This window comes from Lupinus angustifolius, chromosome LG04 (genome assembly GCF_001865875.1).
Source record: "Lupinus angustifolius cultivar Tanjil chromosome LG04, LupAngTanjil_v1.0, whole genome shotgun sequence".
NCBI lineage: Eukaryota > Viridiplantae > Streptophyta > Magnoliopsida > Fabales > Fabaceae > Lupinus > Lupinus angustifolius.
In genome coordinates this window covers 25,588,666-25,609,322 of record NC_032012.1, presented here as the reverse complement: position 1 = coordinate 25,609,322, position 20,657 = coordinate 25,588,666, and the positions used below count along the sequence as shown (strand labels likewise).

Here is a 20,657-nt window from a genome sequence, read left to right as displayed (position 1 = left end):
TTGTGATTAAACATCGAATAATGTAATAACAACATATAACTCAGACGCTTTCAATGTATATTTTTTTTCCTCAACAATTGTTTGGGCACATTTTAAAACAAGACACAAAGTAAGTAAAGCAGAATAATATGCAAAAGAAATGTGAAAATGAAGCTTCAAAGTTCTTACAAATGCTCCTTCTACCAAGTTGATTATGTGAAACATACAAAGGTAAAAACAAAGAATAGATAATAAGCATTACAAAAAAGTCAATAAAAGACAAAGTTCCATGTCATTGTCGAAGCTTAGCTGTTGCTACCACTTACAAATAAGTAACCATTAAACACTTTAAAGCAATCCCAACAAGATTAATTTATTAATTGGACTTTTCAACTTTGTGGGTTCCCTTAAAGTAATACATCCAAAAATTGCAACAACTAGAAAATTGAGTTTCCCCAATGAAAACAAAGCCAAATTCCTATTTTTGATTTTTTCCTAAACGCCAAACAGAACTGTCTAGAATAAGCAGTGAGGAAATGACAAGAATTAATCAGATTGATGTTGAAAGATGGAGAAATCATGATTCCAACTCTTTTCTTATGTCCTTTTAATGGAAGGATATTTTGGCTTAATATATATATACAATGCACTTGACAAATTACATGTTTCATTCATCATTATTACTAGTTCATTTAACACACGCAAATCTCTTTTCCACCTAGGACTTATGGTTTCAACTTTTTGAGACGAATCTTTCCTTTAAACTTTAACATAAATTTTAGACACAAAGGAGTAACAAGAGAATAATTCAAATGCCTTCATCTTTTTAACCGCTTGTGCATTAGTTTCGCTTTTAACTTATGCTGTGATTATCCCAATCGTAAAGATGAAAAAAGGTTACTTTAGAATTTGGGTTTAATATTTATACTATATAGTTATTTTTTACACTATCAATGTATCGTTTGTCATTTACTTATATTATCATCAATTTATATTATTTTTATTTAAAAATAAATAATACATATATATTAAAAACTTTCATATTTGAGGTCTAAAGCAGAGTAAAACCACATAAGCTATTTTCCTTATATTTAAATAGTTCTTTCATAGTGACATAGACTTGTCACTTATAAAATCATTCGTATACATTTCTACAATAATTTAAATTCTAGAAAATATAAGTCATCACATAATATCAAAACTTCTAAGTGGTCTAAAGTTAAAAAGATTTGTCCATGTTCTTCAACATGAATTTTAATATAAAGTTAGTGGGGCCGAATCCATGGAATAAGGATTACATCTCCAAAAAATTCATATCTTTATGTCCCAATTACAACAAATGATCAAAAAAAATATTTCATGGTTTTATGATTTTTTTTCTTAACTAGTTGCCATTTTTTGATAGGATTGATACACAATGTGACACCAAATCTTGAGATAGGTGATATTCATTCGTATCCATGGATAGGGATCACCTGTCATAGAGCAATCTGATTGGCTTAGACATGGAGTGAGACACCGTGTGGGACATGTAATCTCCATCTGTTTATTTTACCCATGTATTAATATATGATTAATTTAAAATAGGGAATGAGACACTGAGGACAATTGATAGCTAAGTAATCCCTATAAGTCCTAAACAGCCTTTACATAGATAGATAAATAAATGAACATATCTTCCAATCAATAAATGCAAAAATAACTAAGCAGACACACTTTTTTGGAAAGATTCTTAATGTAACATAAATCAAATGTGCAAAACCATTAGTGACATTTCAGCCATTAAGTTGAAACTGCATATATCAGGATAGAACATAGAATAGTACAACATTAGATAATTCTGCCCGTGGAATAATCTAACTGGAAATCAAACAAAAACATTACATCTATATATTTCTACTAGAACACACATATATATAACATACAAGTCCATAACAGGATTGGATCTGCTCCAGTTCAGATTCTGTACTAAGTGATACAATAGAAATGCATTCACTTCAAGCCCTGTCTTGTGTCTTCCTGCTGTGGAGGTAGATGAGTTAAATGTGGTAAGCTAGATATATGATGGCTCAGCCAAACCCCACAAATGAACTAAACTCGGGTACTTCGAACTGCAGAAGAACTGGCGCGACCCTTCAAATGATTTGTGGGCAGAGAACAAGCCGACTCGGATTAAGGCTTGGTTATAAGTTATAACAGTGAGTAATGCTACACAATTCTTATAACTACACACCTTCACTATAAAGTAGGGAAAGAAAAAGAGAAGATACAAAAACAAAAAAAGAAACAAAGAACCCAGGCGAAATTTCAGGCTTTTAGTTATGTATGGCCTTGTGTAGTAAGGTTAAGTAGTAGTGATAATTGGTGTATTAGTAGTTAGAATTCACAAAGTTCTTCATCTCCTCCATTAGGATATAGAAATGATCATTGTTTGGCAAGAAGTAGAAACCAATAGTGGCCTCCTTTAAGTTAAGAAGCTTGACCTCATGGCCTGAATTCTTGAGACCTTCAACATACTCCAATTGCCAATCTTGGACAAGATCCAAACCAGCCACACAAACAAGACTTTTCGGAAACTCGATTCCTGCAAGGCTTCTACCTCTAGGGCCGAATGGATTACAAGCAGGGTGGTCTCTATCTTCCCCTTCAGGTAGAAATGCTCTCCAATACCAATCGCGATCTTGCAACCTTACGAAGTACTTTCCATCGAGTTTCTTCTCTGACTCGGTTCTCTTCTCCCCTCCAAACAATGGATGAAGAAGAATGTTTCCTAGTACCTCAACATCTTCTTCAGCAGCCCTCACTGCTACATGATGTGCAATATTACCACCAGAACTATCACCAGCCATGTAAACATAAACCTTGGAGTCCTTTCCACTTTGAAGCCATGTTCTTGACTTAACCCATTTAAGTGCAGCCCAGCCATCATCATATGCAGACGGATATCGATGCTCGGGCGACCTCCGGTAATTTACAGATACCACAACAGCCTTGCAAATGCTCACAAGGCGGCGACAGAACGTGTCATAGATAGCACTATTGGCAGATGAATGAGAGAAGCTTCCACCATGGAAGAAAATTATGACAGGCACAATCTCTGTGGTGCTCAAGGGCTTCTCTAACTCTATGATGCCCCACCGGGACTCGATTTCGGGAGCAGGTTGATACACACGATTGAATAGGCCTGTGTTTCTATCAACATGGTCAAAAGAGAATACCCCATCAACAGGAATTGTGTTAGCTGGGACCTTTCTATCAAGGAACTCTGCTAAATCTCTATTGAATGTTCCATCAGCACGTCTTAGTAGATTGTAAGCTAGCTTGAAATTGGAAATAAGGACCCAAGTATTCAGTGGAACAACCCTCTACAAAGTTTACACAAAGAATGAAGAAATTAGAATAATACAACCTTGTTTTATCTATATGGACTATTTAACCATGCATAGTTCTAAGAAAAACTGCAGATTGATCCCACTATATTAGAGCAAAGAAAATAAAAAGGGAATATAGAGTGGTGTGTGGCTATATGAACCTTACAAATCTAGAGGAAAAGACGAAATTTTTTTCAACTTGTGGCAACAAATCAAAGTGGGATTTTTTCCTGCTTACCAGAACAAGAAATTTAGGCCTACATGGAAGAAATAGAAAGTACAAGAAAAAAATAAACCGAATTCCAAAAACTACATCATCATTATTAACTAAACCCGGTGAGTTTACAAAAAGAAAAAACAAAGTCTTTGTAACTAATAGAGATGTTCCCCAATCCCCACTATATATGCAGCCCTTGCAAATATTGAAGCAAAAGATTGAAACTTTTCAATTCAATCCCATAACCCATCATCAAAAACACCCACACATCACTTAATTAGAAGAACTAACACATCAAAACATACCAAAAAACATAGATGGAAGTGAGAGAATGTAAAAAAAGAAAGTTATGTAACCTTAGATTCATTGAGGTTGACTTCACTGCTTCCTGTCATGTCTGTTTTTGTGTTAAAACTCTATAGCAAAGATTTCAAAACCAAATACAAAGAAGGAGTCTTAAAGAGAAACGGTGATCTTCACGGGAAGAAACCTTATATGCAGCCTCATAATAATAATAAATAGATATTGGAAGATAAACGAAAAATGGTTGTTGAAGTGATGATGTGTATCTATGTAACTCACACCCTTTTTGATTGATTCTTCGGTTAAGTTAGATAACTAAAGTAGAAAGGGTACTTAATAAAACAAAGAGAGGTGTAAGAGAGAGATCAGAGTTGAGTTGAAAGAGAATGAAGAGAGAGATAGGAGGAGAAGAAGTGAGTGAAATGAGAAGAAGGATAAGAATAGAGAGAGAGAGAGAGAGAGAGAGAGAGAAAGAGAGAGAGAGAGAGAAACGCAAAGGAACGACGGTGATGGACGGAGAAGAAAAATACGACAAAGCTGGTTACCGGATTATACTGTTTATATGGGTCCCACAATTTGTTCTTTTTTTTTTAATATCTTTTCTTTGCATATACACGAAACTTATTTATAGGGGAAATATTTCGGCCTCGATTTTCTTTTTCTTTTCTTTTCTTTTTTCTTGTTTTGTTTGTATGGTTGTGTAGTGAGAGCGACGTGGAAATATAATGATTTATGACGGAGATGGTAGTGGACATAATAAGCTTTGTTGATGGCTAATTAACAAGCCCGTTTTGGCTTTGTTACATCTTAATTTTAGGAATTGGATTTTTCAGCATTTATGATCATGGAAAATACTTTTTTTCTCTTTAGATTAATGGAATGGGTACATTTACTCTATAGATCAACGCATGGTAATGAAATGCAAAATACTCATCCATGAAAAGCCCCAAAGCTAATTTTGAAACAATGAAAAGCTCTATATGATAAAACTAGGCTATTACACTCCAACAAGCTAAGTCTAATTTTCAGAACACAACATGCCACTAAAACCCCATTGACCCATATTCCTCATGGAGCTATCATTTGTGTTCATAGCAACAAAATTACACTTAGTCAGTATCACCACAACCACCTCTCGACTTGCTTAGAAACCCCCCAAAAGATACAAGAATAATAATTTGGAAACTTTAGCAAATAAAATTAGAAAAATAGAAAGTGAAAATATTTTTTCTTCGTTCAATATGATAATACAAAAGATAAAATGGGGAGGAATTTGAAAGAAGATACAATAATATTGTTTTCTAAATAAATACTTTTGCCTTTATTATTATTATTATCATCATGTATAAAGGTAGGTATTTCATGCGAGGTATAAGAAAATTGTGCCATGTTTTTTAAGGGCATCCACAACAAAGTTTTATGGAGCACCTTAAAATTAAAATTTAATAAGACTTCATTATTTTTAAATATCTTATTAATTTAAAAACACAAGCTAAAATGGGAGGATACCTATTCTCTTTTATTTACTCAAATCTTTTTATCACATACCCCTTCCCAAAACAGAAAAATATTATATATCATTATATTGTACTAAATAATGTTTAATGTGAAATGTATAATACTTAGTTATAAATCAATTACTTAGAGTATTATCTTATAACAAGTTAAATAGTAAGAGGATTGAAGAAGTTTAAATATGGAATAATAAGTGAGAAAGAAGGATGTGGCAATGATCGAAGCCAAGTGGGAAAGATGAGGCATAAGGAAGGAGACAAATGAGTTTGTTGGCTTGGAGAAAGGGATATACATCTGCTGTCCTATAAGTAACATATTTAGTGGCACAACTTGTAGAACAACATATGTATTCCCAGAAAAGGGTTCCGTCTCGACAGTTTTTTCATTTTTGCCAAACACGCCCTCTCTGTGATTTTCCCATAATACTCTTTTAGTTCCCACAAATCACTCCAAATGCCATTCACCATCACAACTCTTTTGTCTGCTAATGCTTAACGCGTGACGACATGTTTTTTGTCTCATCGTCAAGCAAAAGTTCAAAGTGGCTTTTAGTTCAGTGGAACACATCTTATAATCGAGTTTTGATTAGTTAAAATAAATATATTTAAATTAAAAAAATTGTTATTAAGTAATTTTTGACCAATAAATTAATTTAGTTACCTTTTATTTTATTTTTGTCAATTGTTAAAATCAAAATTTTGAAACAAATAAAGAGAAAAAGATATATGAATTGTAATGTAAAAGTTTTTACACTATTGTTATATTATTTATTATTCATTTTCAATTATTATTTATTCATAAATAAAAGTAATACAAATAAATAATGGACGATAAATTGACTGTACGTAAATCTTTATATATTATACTCATAAATAAATGATTGGTTCTTCCCTTTCTCTCCTATTAATACATAATCAGAAAAAATGTATATATCGACAGCACAACAGCTTTATATGCTTTAGTCTATTATTTATTATTTATTTTTTATCATTATTGACTTTTCAAAAAATAATACAAATTAATTATGAATAATATATTGGTTATGTATAATTTTTTCCCTAAAAAGTATATTAATATTAAATTCATTAATATATTATATTTTATTATTATAATTATTACTTGTGCCTTTGCACCCCTTCTATTATTTCTATGTCATGTCATATTTCATTTGAGATAGTTATATTGATTATATCACTATGACTCTTACTAAGTTATATTGATATATGTCACTAATATAGATGACTCTTACTTAATTCTAAACTCATATTTTAATATATAAAGTCCATCTTTTTACGCATCAAATAATACACTTGTTATGATTTTCAATTGAAAAGTCTTTGGTATTGATTTTTTATGTTTTATAAAGTTTAACAATATTTTTCAATTAGGAAAAGCTATTTCGTATATACTCCTGATTTCCATAGATTAGTACCCAAGTCTTTTAATTTTAATTCCGATTATTAGGAAAGACAGTTATACTTATTAGTTATTTACCCAAAAAGGGTGAAAGAATATCCTTAGTAGTACTAAAAAAACGTAAATGACTAAAATCACTTGGTTGCAAATCATATCAAAGGGATTACATACCAACAGTGTGTAACTTATAAATCACAAATGACAATCATAGAATAAATCAGAAAACGAAAAAAACAATAACAGCAAAAGCCCCATCTTAATTTGCTGGCATTTTCCATGTGCCAGAACTGGTCATGGGTGAAGTGCATCGAGATTTGGTGTAGAGGGTGTAGATTTAAATAAAATAATAATAAAAAAGTAGAAGGCAATTATATGAGAGAAAGAGTGTATATAACTATATATTCAACCTTAAAGAAAGAAAAAAGTAAATATTCTTGCTAGCTCTGGCACTAGTGAAATATTTAAATTATTTAACCTTTTTCCTCTACTGAGAATATAGCCTTTACAACGCATGTTTAAGAGAGATGGATCACCAAAGGGGTGAAGTAAAATCATTTTCCGATCCTCTTTCCTAAAAGAATCCGGTCTTCATGTTCCTGTCCAATAAAGTAATATCATTTTTATATTTTTATAATTTTCTCTCTTATTAAAATAATATATTTTAATTGGTTCGATACATTATTGGAGACACCAACGAAAACAGAATATCTTCACCCTAATAAATAAAAAAAAGGCAAGAGCGTGCATTTATGTTTTTGGGTGCATATGTATGTAGTCCTGGCATGAGAGTGGTGGTTAAGCATGTGCCACACATACACACAAATTATACCAAACATATTGCCGTGTTCAATACAACTTCCTTCTTTCTTCCTTTGCATCTTTCAACTTTTGTTTTTAGTAATCATATTTCTATATTAAAAAATATATAATTTTTTATACTTTTTAGTTTTTATAACAAATAATAGATAATAGAATGGTGTATCAATAAGATGCGGGCCACCTTTGGGTTTGGCCTTTTCTGCGTTTGGTCAATAACTTGGGAACCCTCTCATTATTAAATATTGAATTTGTTAAAAAAAATCAAAAGTATTTTGAAGAAAATTTGAAATAAGGGAGAAGAAAAGAACAAACCGAATGCTTCATGAGTCAGGATGTTACATCCATCGAACACTTGAGGAATCCTTATATGAATGAGCATATAATAGATACACAATGATGGACCTAAATTTGAAAACTTATATAATAGATTTGAAGAACATATAAACAAAGATCAAATATATATTTTAAAGATCATATATATTAACTAACCATAATTTAGCTAAACTTGAATGAACTTTTTATGCCTAAGATCATATATAAGCTTAGAAGTTAGAAAAAGATATTACAACTATAAATTAAGTTAGAAACCATAATTTAATAAGGTAAAATTTTTTATACTGTAAATACAACCTACCTATATTATTTAAACATTCCAACTTTGGGCTCGTTGAACAACATGTAATGCATAGTCCTATCTTTCAACCTAGTTATCTGTACTTTTAATTTATGCAACATCAAATAGAAATAACCATCTCCATGAAACTTTCTTAATGTATCTACTATATCTGCAAATTCTCTCTGGTTATATATGAGATTACTTTCTAGATAAAGTATGAAAGTATGAAGTCCCAAAGTGGTTGAATATGTGAGGAATGAACCATTTATAATAATTGACAACTCAATTAGCTATTAGGATCAAGAAGTTAGGCCAACCATTCTAACAAAATTTGGCTGATACTTATTCCAAATTTGGTAGCAAAATGTTACAGCAAAAACAGCTTCATGTGTATGTGACATGAGCATTTCCAATATTACACATTAAAAAAGAAACTATGGTAGTCAAGTAAGATTATGCTTCACTAACATGGTTAATAACATCATAAACTGAATAATCCTTTGGATTGCAGGGTCAAGATAACCAACTATTGCTTATGAGAGATGCCTTGGATAACTAACTTAGCTATATATTTTGGATCTATAATTAGGCCCAATTGTTAACATGCCATTATATGTATTATCTTCATGAGCAATTAACAATATACAAGCAGTGGATAGACTTTTTTCTTCAGAAGCAATTAACAATTTTAGAAAAAAGATTCCACAAGTTAAGGGTGTGACACACATAGTTGCTAGTTTTTTGTCAATAAATTAGTTGATGCATACCAAGAAGGGAACAACATCCATATTTTGGTTTGACAACAATAATTGAATTAAATAACAGTTCAGCATTTTTTTATGATCATACACTTATATAGAAATGAGGCATGGCTGCTTAGCATGACCTCATTATATTAAAAAAAAAAAATTTATATTATCTTTGAAGTTGAACCCTTGCATTTCTCTATTAAAAAAATTTAACAATCAAATTGTTAATTGGCTTCACATATGGCCAAAAACAGTATGTGGAACACTCTATTTCTTGAAGGTTAGATAGATGCCCTGTCTCTACCTTGAGAGGCTACAAAAATCTTTCAAATCACAAAATGAATCCAATCTTTGGGGAAGAGAAAAACTCAAAATCCTCTCAATCATGCCTAATATTTTGAAAGAAAATATAAAAATAATTTCACTACAATCCAATTAAGTGGTCTTACTATGAAAGTACACAACCAATCCTTTGGAATTCAGAGAGGCAATGTTGTTTTTAGAGTTGAGCTGGTTGGAACTAACAGCACAGCTTTTTTACTTTGTCTGTGTCAACTGTTGAGTCCCTCCTTCTGAAGTCTTCACCAAAAGTGCTTCACCATATTTGTCAAAAACTAATTCATATCACATCCTTCTTTGTTACTTCACTATCAATTAGTCAATGCACCCTTTTCTCTTACCATTTTTTAGTACTATTAAAGATATTCCTTCACATTTTTGTGTAAGAAAATAATCTATTTTGGGTTCATTATTGCCTCTCTCAATAAGTACCACTCTCAGGAATTGAACTATCGACATCGGAGATCCAGTAATGTCTTACATCATCACTGTATGTCTGGTTGGTTTTCTCTCTCTCACCTTCTTGTCACTCTCACACCCTAACCAACGAGCATGCTCCAAATATCATAGACTAACATTAATATATTCATCAAAGTCCTAAAGTCTAAACATCAATAACAAGATAAATAAAACAAACAAGGATAGAGGAAGCCTCAAATTCTATCAAGCACAGGTTTTCTTATAACTCAAACCCCAAACAAAACAACACCAACAAAAACAACATGGACAGATTGGTGAAACCAGATTCAAAGGAAGTGGAGCTACTCTTCTACAAGGGACAAAAGTGTAGTTCCACTTTCAAGCTCAAAAACCTTATGCATACTATGTCTGTGGCAGTTTCCTTAACCACTTCAAACCCTTCAATCTTCTCTCTCAACAAACCCTTATCAATAATTCCACCACTCTCTTCTTCATCATACACCCTTCAACTCTCTCGCTTCTCCGACCAACCACCTCTAACTTCCCCTGCTGACGTCATTGTCGTCCGCACCACCATGCTCCCCACCGGAAAGGCTCGCCACGACGACCTCCGCCGTATGTTTTCCAAACCTGGGCCCCACGTCTTCCGCGACGCCGTTTTACCCATCTCCTTAGTTGGCCCCCACGTCGCCGATTTTCTCATCTCTCACCATAGCAACAACCCAATACCAGAAAGTTGCAATCTTTATAAGAAAGTGTTATCTGGGTGTGACAAAACGCACCTCAACAAGCTTCTAAAACTCGCTGTCGAACTCGGAAACGTGGATTCCGTTGCCGTTTTGATCGATGCTGGCGCGGACGCGAATTTCAAGGATTCAAACGGGAAATCCCTTATTCCCTTCGCAATTCGAAGCGAAAAATTCGACGTGGTGAAGCTTCTGGTAGCTTCTTGTTGTAGAATAAAAAACTCAGTTGACCTAGTTTTGCACGAAGCAGCAGCGATAAACAGAATCGATTTCATGAAGTTTTTGATAGAATCTTTCGGTGATAACGAAATTGACATAAATTCGGTTGATTCCAATGGTAGAAACCCGATTCACGTGGCTGCGATTCAAGGGCACGTGGAAGTAATCGAGTTTTGCGTTTCAATCGGAGGAAACCCTAATTACATGGATAAGAAGGGTTGGACACCTTTACACTATGCTTCATCACAAGGGCACTTGAAGACCGTGGAGTGTTTGTTAGAATGCTCCAATGTGAAGAAAGTTCGAAACAAAGATGAAAAGACTGCATTTTTACTTGCTAAGGAAAATGGGCACTCACATTTATTTGATTTACTTCATTGGGGTGATGAATTAGTGCGTGGGGTGAAGTTAGATGATGTTCATAGAGTGAAAAGGTGCATTGAAGAAGGTGCTTCATTGAATAGGCAGGATCAGAATGGTTGGACACCTTTACATTGGGCTGCGTTTAAAGGGAGAATCAAGAGTTTGAAGGTGTTGCTTGAAAATGGTGCTGAAGTTGATGCTATTGATGGTGATGGTTACACTCCACTTCATTCTGCTGCACATTGTGGACACTTGCAAGTTGTACTGTTGTTGATTGCTTATGGTTCTCAAGTAAATGTTAAAAGCTTTGAAGGTAGTTTGGATTGTGTTGAAAAACATGTGTCTCTTGATTATAATACTTTCTATCAAGAGAAAGCATGAATACAAGGTTAGGTGAAATCTTTTTCTTGCAATTAAATTGTCTGCATAATGTACATAGTTTTGTTTTACTTTGTGGATGTTGGTTTTGATGAATTGTGGAGAGAAAGAACGAGTTGTGTTTTTGCTCCCAATGAAGCATTCACTCTTGTTGTATGTATCTCAACTTCATCTTGTTGGTAGGAGAAGTAAAAGTTTCTATATGGCTTGGAGTAATCTTACTTGCACCACAGGTTATAATTTTAGACAAAAAAAAAATCATTATTTAAAATAAAAGTTTATAATAATTAAACATTAAATGATAGTAATACTATCTTATAATGTAGGGCATATAATGCAAATCTTGTATCCTATATTTTCTTGTTGTTTAAGGTATTAATATATAAATTAAGAAATCTTTAATTTAGTTTTTTAGTATATAGAAGAGTATCCCTCATTTGGCTAAGAAACTAATTTTTTTGGTTATGACTGTCTCTCTCAACAAGTCATATATATCAAATTCTTAATATTCTGATCTACCTTGAGTTCCACTAAGGCTTTATACTACTAAGTAGATGTCATGTTGGTTCTCATTGATTCATTTGAATCTTTATAGTATTTTTTTTGCAGACCATTAGATTTTTAAGCACTTGTAAAAAGGATGAAATTAATTATTTAATAAGGATAAAATCGATATTTTTTTTACTAAATCTCTAAAATATAAAACTATAGAGTTTTGGGGGGAAAATTAATACAACAAAAATAAGGAATTGAGGGAGTAATAAGAATAAGACGCAATATTCTGGGTAGCATTTGTATTTATTTGTTATTGTTAAGTTATTTTAATTCAATTCAATTTAATTTAATAGCACAATGCATGAGGTCACCGAAAAAGATTCGGTGAAAACAAATTATGGGAAAAAGAGGAAGAAACGACAAATGGTTGGAGGAGAGAAATTTCAAATACGAGTTGTAGTCACGCCTCAAAATTCAAAGATTTGACATTTTCATTCTGACTAAACAATAGTGATTCTCTCATTCTGGATAAAATCAAGAATATGGGGTGGGTCAATAAATTAATAACCAATGATATTCTTTATATATTTAATATACACTGAAGAAAAAAACACTTATTTACTTGTAATTTTTGTTGTATATCATTTATTGATTTTGTGTGTGTTTCTTTCATGTGCAACAAGTCATCTAATCTTTTAATTAGGTAGCAATGTGAATCTTTTGTACCAATTGTATGTAATATTAACTTTGTAACTATCTTTCACACTGAGTTATCACTTATTCTCCATAAATAATATATTTTATTATCAAATTCCATTGTTATGTTTGTATTTTGAATAAGAAAAGTTAATAATAAAAAACTAAACAATTAATCAAATCGGTATAGTTTATAATTTTAACTAATCTAAGTATACTACAAATAAATTTTTATATTTAGATTCGTTAACTTTTTTATATCGAAACCTATACAAAACCCCTAAGTGCTAAACTAGAAAGGGTGAAGATGCTCCTTCTTCTTCATAATTATTCCTTAAAGTAATTAGGAAAACATAACTAGAATGTGAAACTCAGCAAAATATCATTCCACTCAAAGGACCTTTCTGGCCAACAAGTTGCATTTGTAGCCTTACTTTCAATACATCTATGCACATAATGCAGAAACATCAAGTTATTTATGAGATCACATGTTTTAAGTAGTGTCTCACTCCATGTCCCAAGTCAATCATATTGTTCCATTTTATTACTTTTTGCTTTTAAATTTTTTTTTTATCCACATATCAATATATGATTGACCTGTGATATGGAATGAGACACCATTGAAAACATAATTATATAAAATTTGGTTACCCAAAGGATGCTAAATATCTAGGAGGCTTGTTAACATATTTTCTGGATCAAAATTTACTACTCAATGACCTCTTGCAACAATAATCCCCTTTTTTTAACAAACCAACTAAAATAAACGACCGATAGAATTTTGTTTTTGTTTAATATTGTTCTTCTTCTTAACTTAAAACTTGCATGTCGCCACCCCATATAAGAGATGTTTATATTGTGAATAATGAATCGTGCAGAAGTCTTTTTTATCCTAATTGAACATCACTTTAAAATTTATGCACCTCTAATTATTTTTTTTACCCTATTCTTATATTATTTACCATTATTTTATAATATTCATATCAAAAGAGTCTATCATAATTAATATATGAGTAACTAATAATTTACTAACATATAACAATATAAAAAATATTTCAATTATTAGTGTGTTCATATTAAAAAAATAAATGAACATCTGTTTTGTGTTATTTGATTTCGTTCTCATTCTCTATTCCGATTTTGTAAACACTCGGTAGCAAAATCTCCTCCATCAATTCCAACTCCTCTTCACATCTCTGGTATTTTCTCATGCTCCGATTCCTTTATTACACTTCTAGGGTTTTCATTTTTCTAATTCTCTCCCAGCTCTGATTTTTTCCTCTGATCTATTATTGCTAGGGTTTTCTCGGTGGAGCCATTCACATTGAAACAGCGATGCCTCGGTACGTTGTTCAAATCAGTTATTCAAAATCTCCAGGTTTCATCAAATCGATTCTTCTTAATTTTATGTTTTCTTATTTATAATAGGTACTACTGTGACTACTGCGATACATATCTCACTCACGATTCTGTAAGTTTTTCCCTCCACGATTAGTTTAATCCAATGTATTTCATTATGATTTTGCTTCTTTCAATTGCTATTACTTTTTTATAGGTACTACTGGGTTTGAAAAATATCACTGCTTACATTTTTTTGAACCCATCCTAGGGTTGGGGAAGCCATCTGGCTCAGTCAACCCTCCAACAATGAAATGAATTCAGATAAGATTTGAGTTGTAGCCGACTTAATTGGCGCGAGTTTCCCTTAACAGTTGTGGCAGTGGTTTGTTTGCAATTTTTCCTTTTTTAGTCATATAAGTACAATATAATGTAGAAGAGTTTAATGCTGCTAACATGTTTTACTCATAGCAAGCAAGAAAAGTTTAACTCTTGTAATATTTTTCTTTTCCAATTGATCCAACTAACACTAGTAAGATGCAAACTGAATCTGACGTGTTTCACTTATTTATGCAGATTCTCATGTTTAGGGTAATTTCATGTAAGCTTGTTAGCCATGATGGCACATCTATTTGTTGCTAACTTTGTTTGTGTGATATTGCAGCCATCTGTGAGAAAGCAGCATAATGCAGGTTACAAACACAAGGTACCGTGAAACTTTCTTACTTCTTAAAATAGGTTTGCATCAATGTTCTAATGCTCATTGTGTTTAATATCTGTTTGTTCCTTCAGGCAAATGTGAGGTCCTACTACCAGCAGTTTGAAGAACAACAGACCCAGAGTTTAATTGATCAAAGGATCAAAGAACATCTGGGGCAAGCTACAGCGTTTCAGCAGGTTGGTGTGGCTTATAATCATCTAATGGGTCAGAGGCCAAACCTTCCCCCCATGTTGCCCCCACCAAGATTGCCTATTCCTGGAGGTGTACAAGTTCCTGGAGGTCAACCTCTAATGCCCGGGGGATTCAGACCTCTTTTGCCTAGACCAATGCCTGGTGCACCAGGTGAATATCTTCTTGTTCACTTCTTTCATTACTTGCATAAAACTGCCATATGCTCTCATTGAGGCATTCAAATTTGGCTTATGCTTTTGCATGCAGATACGTTGTTCTTTTCTTTGTTATGCGCTATGATTATGACAATGACAGTAGGATTAGGAATGATTGGTTTAGAGAGAAAGTTTATATAGCACCTATTGTAAAAAAGATGGTAGAATCTTGTCGGAATGTGTGGACAGGACCTTTTATAAAATTATGTGGGCAAGACCTATAGATGCCATACTATGGAGAGTAGATTGGATGGAGGGTGGCCGAATAGTCATAGGTAGAGGGAAGCCAATAAAAACTATAGGCTAGAACCATAAAGAACAATTTAGCTTTAAATGGTTTGTCTCTGGACATGATTTACTATTGGACATTATGGTATTGTTTGTTCCATGTAGCCACCTAGTTGGAGAAGGCTTGGTGGTTGTTGTTGTGGTTGTATGATTATGCACATCTTGATTGCTTGCCACAAATTCATGTTGGCCTATATTATTGCAAGTACCTTGTATTTTGAATTTTTTCCTATTCAATCTATGTAACTTTTTTACTAGCCTTTCTCTTGTAGTTCCTTTTTGTTGAATAAGAAAACCCATGCATGTTTTATTTGTTCAAAAGCAGCAACATACCGCAAGTTGTAGAAAATTTTGTAGCCATTCTCAAACATGATATACTAGTTCTTTTTTTCCTGCATATCTGATGTAAGTGGTTTCCAATTGGCATTCTTAGGATATGGTTCTGGACCTACCATGCCGCCAATGGTACCTCCACCTGGTGCTCCCCAGGTACCAGGTCAAGCAATTACTTTGCCCAGACCCCCTACCCTGGCTCCCCCTCCAACAGTTCCTGGAAGCACTGCAACACCAGCTTCGAATGGTGCTCCCTCTATGGGATCATCAGCAATGTATCAAGCCAATCCAATGGCACCCTCACCATCTGGAGGTTATGATAATTACAATGCCAATGCTCAGGCCCCTGAGGGCAATCATTGATGCGTTCAAATTGTATGTTATGTCAGCATTGATACCTGCACTTATGCAATATTTTTTCATGATTACATTGCCTTTATTCTCTGCTGTCTTCAATTTGACTCAGGGAGATGGCACGAGCACTCGTTGCATGGAATCACCATGTGTTGCACAGTTCTTTGTGGATAATTCTACCTTGGTTGGAGTCTATGGCTTTAATTTTTTGTGCTCTCCCTGCAATGAGGACTCTCACTGGCCATGTTTGGTCATATTTACAGCAATCATAGAATATTGGTATGTATTGTGTCAAACAGTTTGAATGCGGGAAAAAGTTGTATGAATTACTTTTTTGCTATGGATGGAAGTATTCATATGGAATTATGGAAGTGTTAATTCCTTAGAATTTCTGACATAGATCATCGATAAATTTTCTTCTTCAGTTAATTAATTTTAGTTTTACCAAAGCTTTATCATTGAAAAATAATTTATATCAAGTTCTAGTGCTCAGAACCACTTGAAAAATTGCACGTTGAGATGAATGAGGTAGGCTGGCTTCGTTTTCACCAAGTTATAGAAATGATTTACTCGAATCAATGTACTTGTTTTTTTTAAAAGTAGATTTGACGTCTGTTCAGATTGATATTCTCCTGAATGTGGCTTGCACATTTTCATTTGCTATCTGTGACTCATGTTCCTAATTAGCCAAGACAATTATGGCTATGGTGTCATCCATATTCAACAAGTAATGCCTGTCATATTTACCACATATGAGCTTATGTTCTTTAACCAACAATAATCTATACACACCCAAATGTCTGACGCTATGAAATGAATTAGAAATAATGAGGAAGGCAGGCTTAATTTTCACCAAAATCTGATTCAGCTGAGTCCAATATCACATTAATCTGGATATGGTGCATGTCATCTTGAAAATCATTTTCAATCAAACTGAGATGATGAAAAAGTGCTCACTTTTGATATATTTTCCAAGAGCACTAAAGTTCCAAAATGTTAACCTTGAGCTTAGACGGCCTTATATTTATCCAAAATGACACAAAACAACAACGAGAATGTAGAAGAGTTTAATGCTGCTAACATGTTTTACTCATAGCAAGCAAGAAAAGTTTAACTCTTGTAATATTTTTCTTTTCCAATTGATCCAACTAACACTAGTAAGATGCAAACTGAATCTGACGTGTTTCACTTATTTATGCAGATTCTCATGTTTAGGGTAATTTCATGTAAGCTTGTTAGCCATGATGGCACATCTATTTGTTGCTAACTTTGTTTGTGTGATATTGCAGCCATCTGTGAGAAAGCAGCATAATGCAGGTTACAAACACAAGGTACCGTGAAACTTTCTTACTTCTTAAAATAGGTTTGCATCAATGTTCTAATGCTCATTGTGTTTAATATCTGTTTGTTCCTTCAGGCAAATGTGAGGTCCTACTACCAGCAGTTTGAAGAACAACAGACCCAGAGTTTAATTGATCAAAGGATCAAAGAACATCTGGGGCAAGCTACAGCGTTTCAGCAGGTTGGTGTGGCTTATAATCATCTAATGGGTCAGAGGCCAAACCTTCCCCCCATGTTGCCCCCACCAAGATTGCCTATTCCTGGAGGTGTACAAGTTCCTGGAGGTCAACCTCTAATGCCCGGGGGATTCAGACCTCTTTTGCCTAGACCAATGCCTGGTGCACCAGGTGAATATCTTCTTGTTCACTTCTTTCATTACTTGCATAAAACTGCCATATGCTCTCATTGAGGCATTCAAATTTGGCTTATGCTTTTGCATGCAGATACGTTGTTCTTTTCTTTGTTATGCGCTATGATTATGACAATGACAGTAGGATTAGGAATGATTGGTTTAGAGAGAAAGTTTATATAGCACCTATTGTAAAAAAGATGGTAGAATCTTGTCGGAATGTGTGGACAGGACCTTTTATAAAATTATGTGGGCAAGACCTATAGATGCCATACTATGGAGAGTAGATTGGATGGAGGGTGGCCGAATAGTCATAGGTAGAGGGAAGCCAATAAAAACTATAGGCTAGAACCATAAAGAACAATTTAGCTTTAAATGGTTTGTCTCTGGACATGATTTACTATTGGACATTATGGTATTGTTTGTTCCATGTAGCCACCTAGTTGGAGAAGGCTTGGTGGTTGTTGTTGTGGTTGTATGATTATGCACATCTTGATTGCTTGCCACAAATTCATGTTGGCCTATATTATTGCAAGTACCTTGTATTTTGAATTTTTTCCTATTCAATCTATGTAACTTTTTTACTAGCCTTTCTCTTGTAGTTCCTTTTTGTTGAATAAGAAAACCCATGCATGTTTTATTTGTTCAAAAGCAGCAACATACCGCAAGTTGTAGAAAATTTTGTAGCCATTCTCAAACATGATATACTAGTTCTTTTTTTCCTGCATATCTGATGTAAGTGGTTTCCAATTGGCATTCTTAGGATATGGTTCTGGACCTACCATGCCGCCAATGGTACCTCCACCTGGTGCTCCCCAGGTACCAGGTCAAGCAATTACTTTGCCCAGACCCCCTACCCTGGCTCCCCCTCCAACAGTTCCTGGAAGCACTGCAACACCAGCTTCGAATGGTGCTCCCTCTATGGGATCATCAGCAATGTATCAAGCCAATCCAATGGCACCCTCACCATCTGGAGGTTATGATAATTACAATGCCAATGCTCAGGCCCCTGAGGGCAATCATTGATGCGTTCAAATTGTATGTTATGTCAGCATTGATACCTGCACTTATGCAATATTTTTTCATGATTACATTGCCTTTATTCTCTGCTGTCTTCAATTTGACTCAGGGAGATGGCACGAGCACTCGTTGCATGGAATCACCATGTGTTGCACAGTTCTTTGTGGATAATTCTACCTTGGTTGGAGTCTATGGCTTTAATTTTTTGTGCTCTCCCTGCAATGAGGACTCTCACTGGCCATGTTTGGTCATATTTACAGCAATCATAGAATATTGGTATGTATTGTGTCAAACAGTTTGAATGCGGGAAAAAGTTGTATGAATTACTTTTTTGCTATGGATGGAAGTATTCATATGGAATTATGGAAGTGTTAATTCCTTAGAATTTCTGACATAGATCATCGATAAATTTTCTTCTTCAGTTAATTAATTTTAGTTTTACCAAAGCTTTATCATTGAAAAATAATTTATATCAAGTTCTAGTGCTCAGAACCACTTGAAAAATTGCACGTTGAGATGAATGAGGTAGGCTGGCTTCGTTTTCACCAAGTTATAGAAATGATTTACTCGAATCAATGTACTTGTTTTTTTTAAAAGTAGATTTGACGTCTGTTCAGATTGATATTCTCCTGAATGTGGCTTGCACATTTTCATTTGCTATCTGTGACTCATGTTCCTAATTAGCCAAGACAATTATGGCTATGGTGTCATCCATATTCAACAAGTAATGCCTGTCATATTTACCACATATGAGCTTATGTTCTTTAACCAACAATAATCTATACACACCCAAATGTCTGACGCTATGAAATGAATTAGAAATAATGAGGAAGGCAGGCTTAATTTTCACCAAAATCTGATTCAGCTGAGTCCAATATCACATTAATCTGGATATGGTGCATGTCATCTTGAAAATCATTTTCAATCAAACTGAGATGATGAAAAAGTGCTCACTTTTGATATATTTTCCAAGAGCACTAAAGTTCCAAAATGTTAACCTTGAGCTTAGACGGCCTTATATTTATCCAAAATGACACAAAACAACAACGAGATGGGCATTTGGTCTAGTGGTATGATTCTCGCTTAGGGTGCGAGAGGTCCCGAGTTCAATTCTCGGAATGCCCCAAACTTTTATATTTATTTTTAGAGAAATTGCGCAAGTGCACTTTTATTTGGGTGAATGGACTACTTGTACACACTATAAGCCCCTAACACTACTAAGAGTCCAAACAACCGTATTATTTGGGCTGGTCTTCTTTGATATGTGTAATAACACTAGGAAAAAAAATAATACAATAATTATTTTTAGAATGAATACAATATCTCAGTGTTGTGATAACTGGATGGTCCGACCAGTTCGGCCGCTGATCGGACATGAACATGGTCCTAATTTATAGTTTTAACCGAATGATGATTGATCGCTTTAAACTGAAGAAATTTTTGTCTGATCGTGTTAAAGTTGGTTGAACCGAAATAACCCGGGAAGTGAACTGGACGGTCCACTTAAAGTTTAAAAAAATAAAACACTACTATAATATTTTGTTTTACTTCAGTCTACAAAATTATGAAAATATATTATTTCAATATAATTACACATAAATATTAATTATATAAAATTAAAATTTTGTATTTATATATAACTATATATTTATTATAAAAATGATAAATTATATATGAAATCATCTGATCCGACCAAACAATTTAACTATTTAAACTAGTTAAACTTAATACGAAATATCTTTTAGTTTAACTAGTTAAACTTAATACGAAATATCTTTTAGTTTGATGTCTGAATCGGATTTCACACATTAATACAAGAAATTTGATAATAGCCATACTTCTATAACCTACCACAATGAAGGTATTGTTTTGAAAATAAATAAAAT

General features: G+C 33.6%; 4 protein-coding genes and 1 non-coding gene across 8 annotated transcripts; 4 read left to right on the top strand and 1 right to left on the bottom strand.

Moving 5' to 3' along the window:
• On the bottom strand, window positions 1,798–4,290 carry LOC109346606 (gibberellin receptor GID1B-like). 2 transcript variants are annotated; one of them, XR_002107541.1, is made up of 3 exons: window positions 3,924–4,290; window positions 2,077–3,344; window positions 1,798–1,987 (listed from the first exon to the last, which is right to left on the bottom strand). XR_002107541.1 is itself a non-coding variant. In XM_019586265.1 (2 exons), the coding sequence occupies exons 1-2, from the start codon at window positions 3,960–3,962 to the stop codon at window positions 2,349–2,351; spliced, it is 1,035 nt and encodes a 344-aa protein (XP_019441810.1). In that variant the 5' UTR covers window positions 3,963–4,290; the 3' UTR covers window positions 1,798–2,348. The 2 variants fall into 2 exon arrangements, 1 of the variants encoding a protein (XP_019441810.1); XM_019586265.1 differs by having other exon boundaries at window positions 1,798–3,344.
• On the top strand, window positions 9,842–11,688 carry LOC109346604 (serine/threonine-protein phosphatase 6 regulatory ankyrin repeat subunit B-like). The gene has a single exon (XM_019586263.1). It carries the CDS (start codon window positions 10,047–10,049, stop codon window positions 11,451–11,453), a length of 1,407 nt encoding a protein of 468 aa, XP_019441808.1. The 5' UTR covers window positions 9,842–10,046; the 3' UTR covers window positions 11,454–11,688.
• LOC109346600 (U1 small nuclear ribonucleoprotein C-like) lies at window positions 13,747–16,485 on the top strand. Of its 2 annotated transcripts, XM_019586256.1 has the most exons (7): window positions 13,747–13,840; window positions 13,941–13,984; window positions 14,070–14,112; window positions 14,644–14,685; window positions 14,772–15,042; window positions 15,808–16,082; window positions 16,174–16,485. In XM_019586256.1, the coding sequence occupies exons 2-6, from the start codon at window positions 13,977–13,979 to the stop codon at window positions 16,068–16,070; spliced, it is 627 nt and encodes a 208-aa protein (XP_019441801.1). In that variant the 5' UTR covers window positions 13,747–13,840; window positions 13,941–13,976; the 3' UTR covers window positions 16,071–16,082; window positions 16,174–16,485. The 2 variants fall into 2 exon arrangements, with proteins under 2 accessions (XP_019441801.1, XP_019441800.1); XM_019586255.1 differs by having other exon boundaries at window positions 15,808–16,485.
• LOC109346598 (U1 small nuclear ribonucleoprotein C-like) lies at window positions 17,203–19,192 on the top strand. Of its 2 annotated transcripts, XM_019586254.1 has the most exons (4): window positions 17,203–17,392; window positions 17,479–17,749; window positions 18,515–18,789; window positions 18,881–19,192. In XM_019586254.1, exons 1-3 carry the CDS (start codon window positions 17,303–17,305, stop codon window positions 18,775–18,777), a joined length of 624 nt encoding a protein of 207 aa, XP_019441799.1. In that variant the 5' UTR covers window positions 17,203–17,302; the 3' UTR covers window positions 18,778–18,789; window positions 18,881–19,192. The 2 variants fall into 2 exon arrangements, with proteins under 2 accessions (XP_019441799.1, XP_019441798.1); XM_019586253.1 differs by having other exon boundaries at window positions 17,204–17,392; window positions 18,515–19,192.
• Window positions 19,825–19,896, top strand: TRNAP-AGG. The gene has a single exon. It is a non-coding gene; the product is annotated as a tRNA-Pro (tRNA).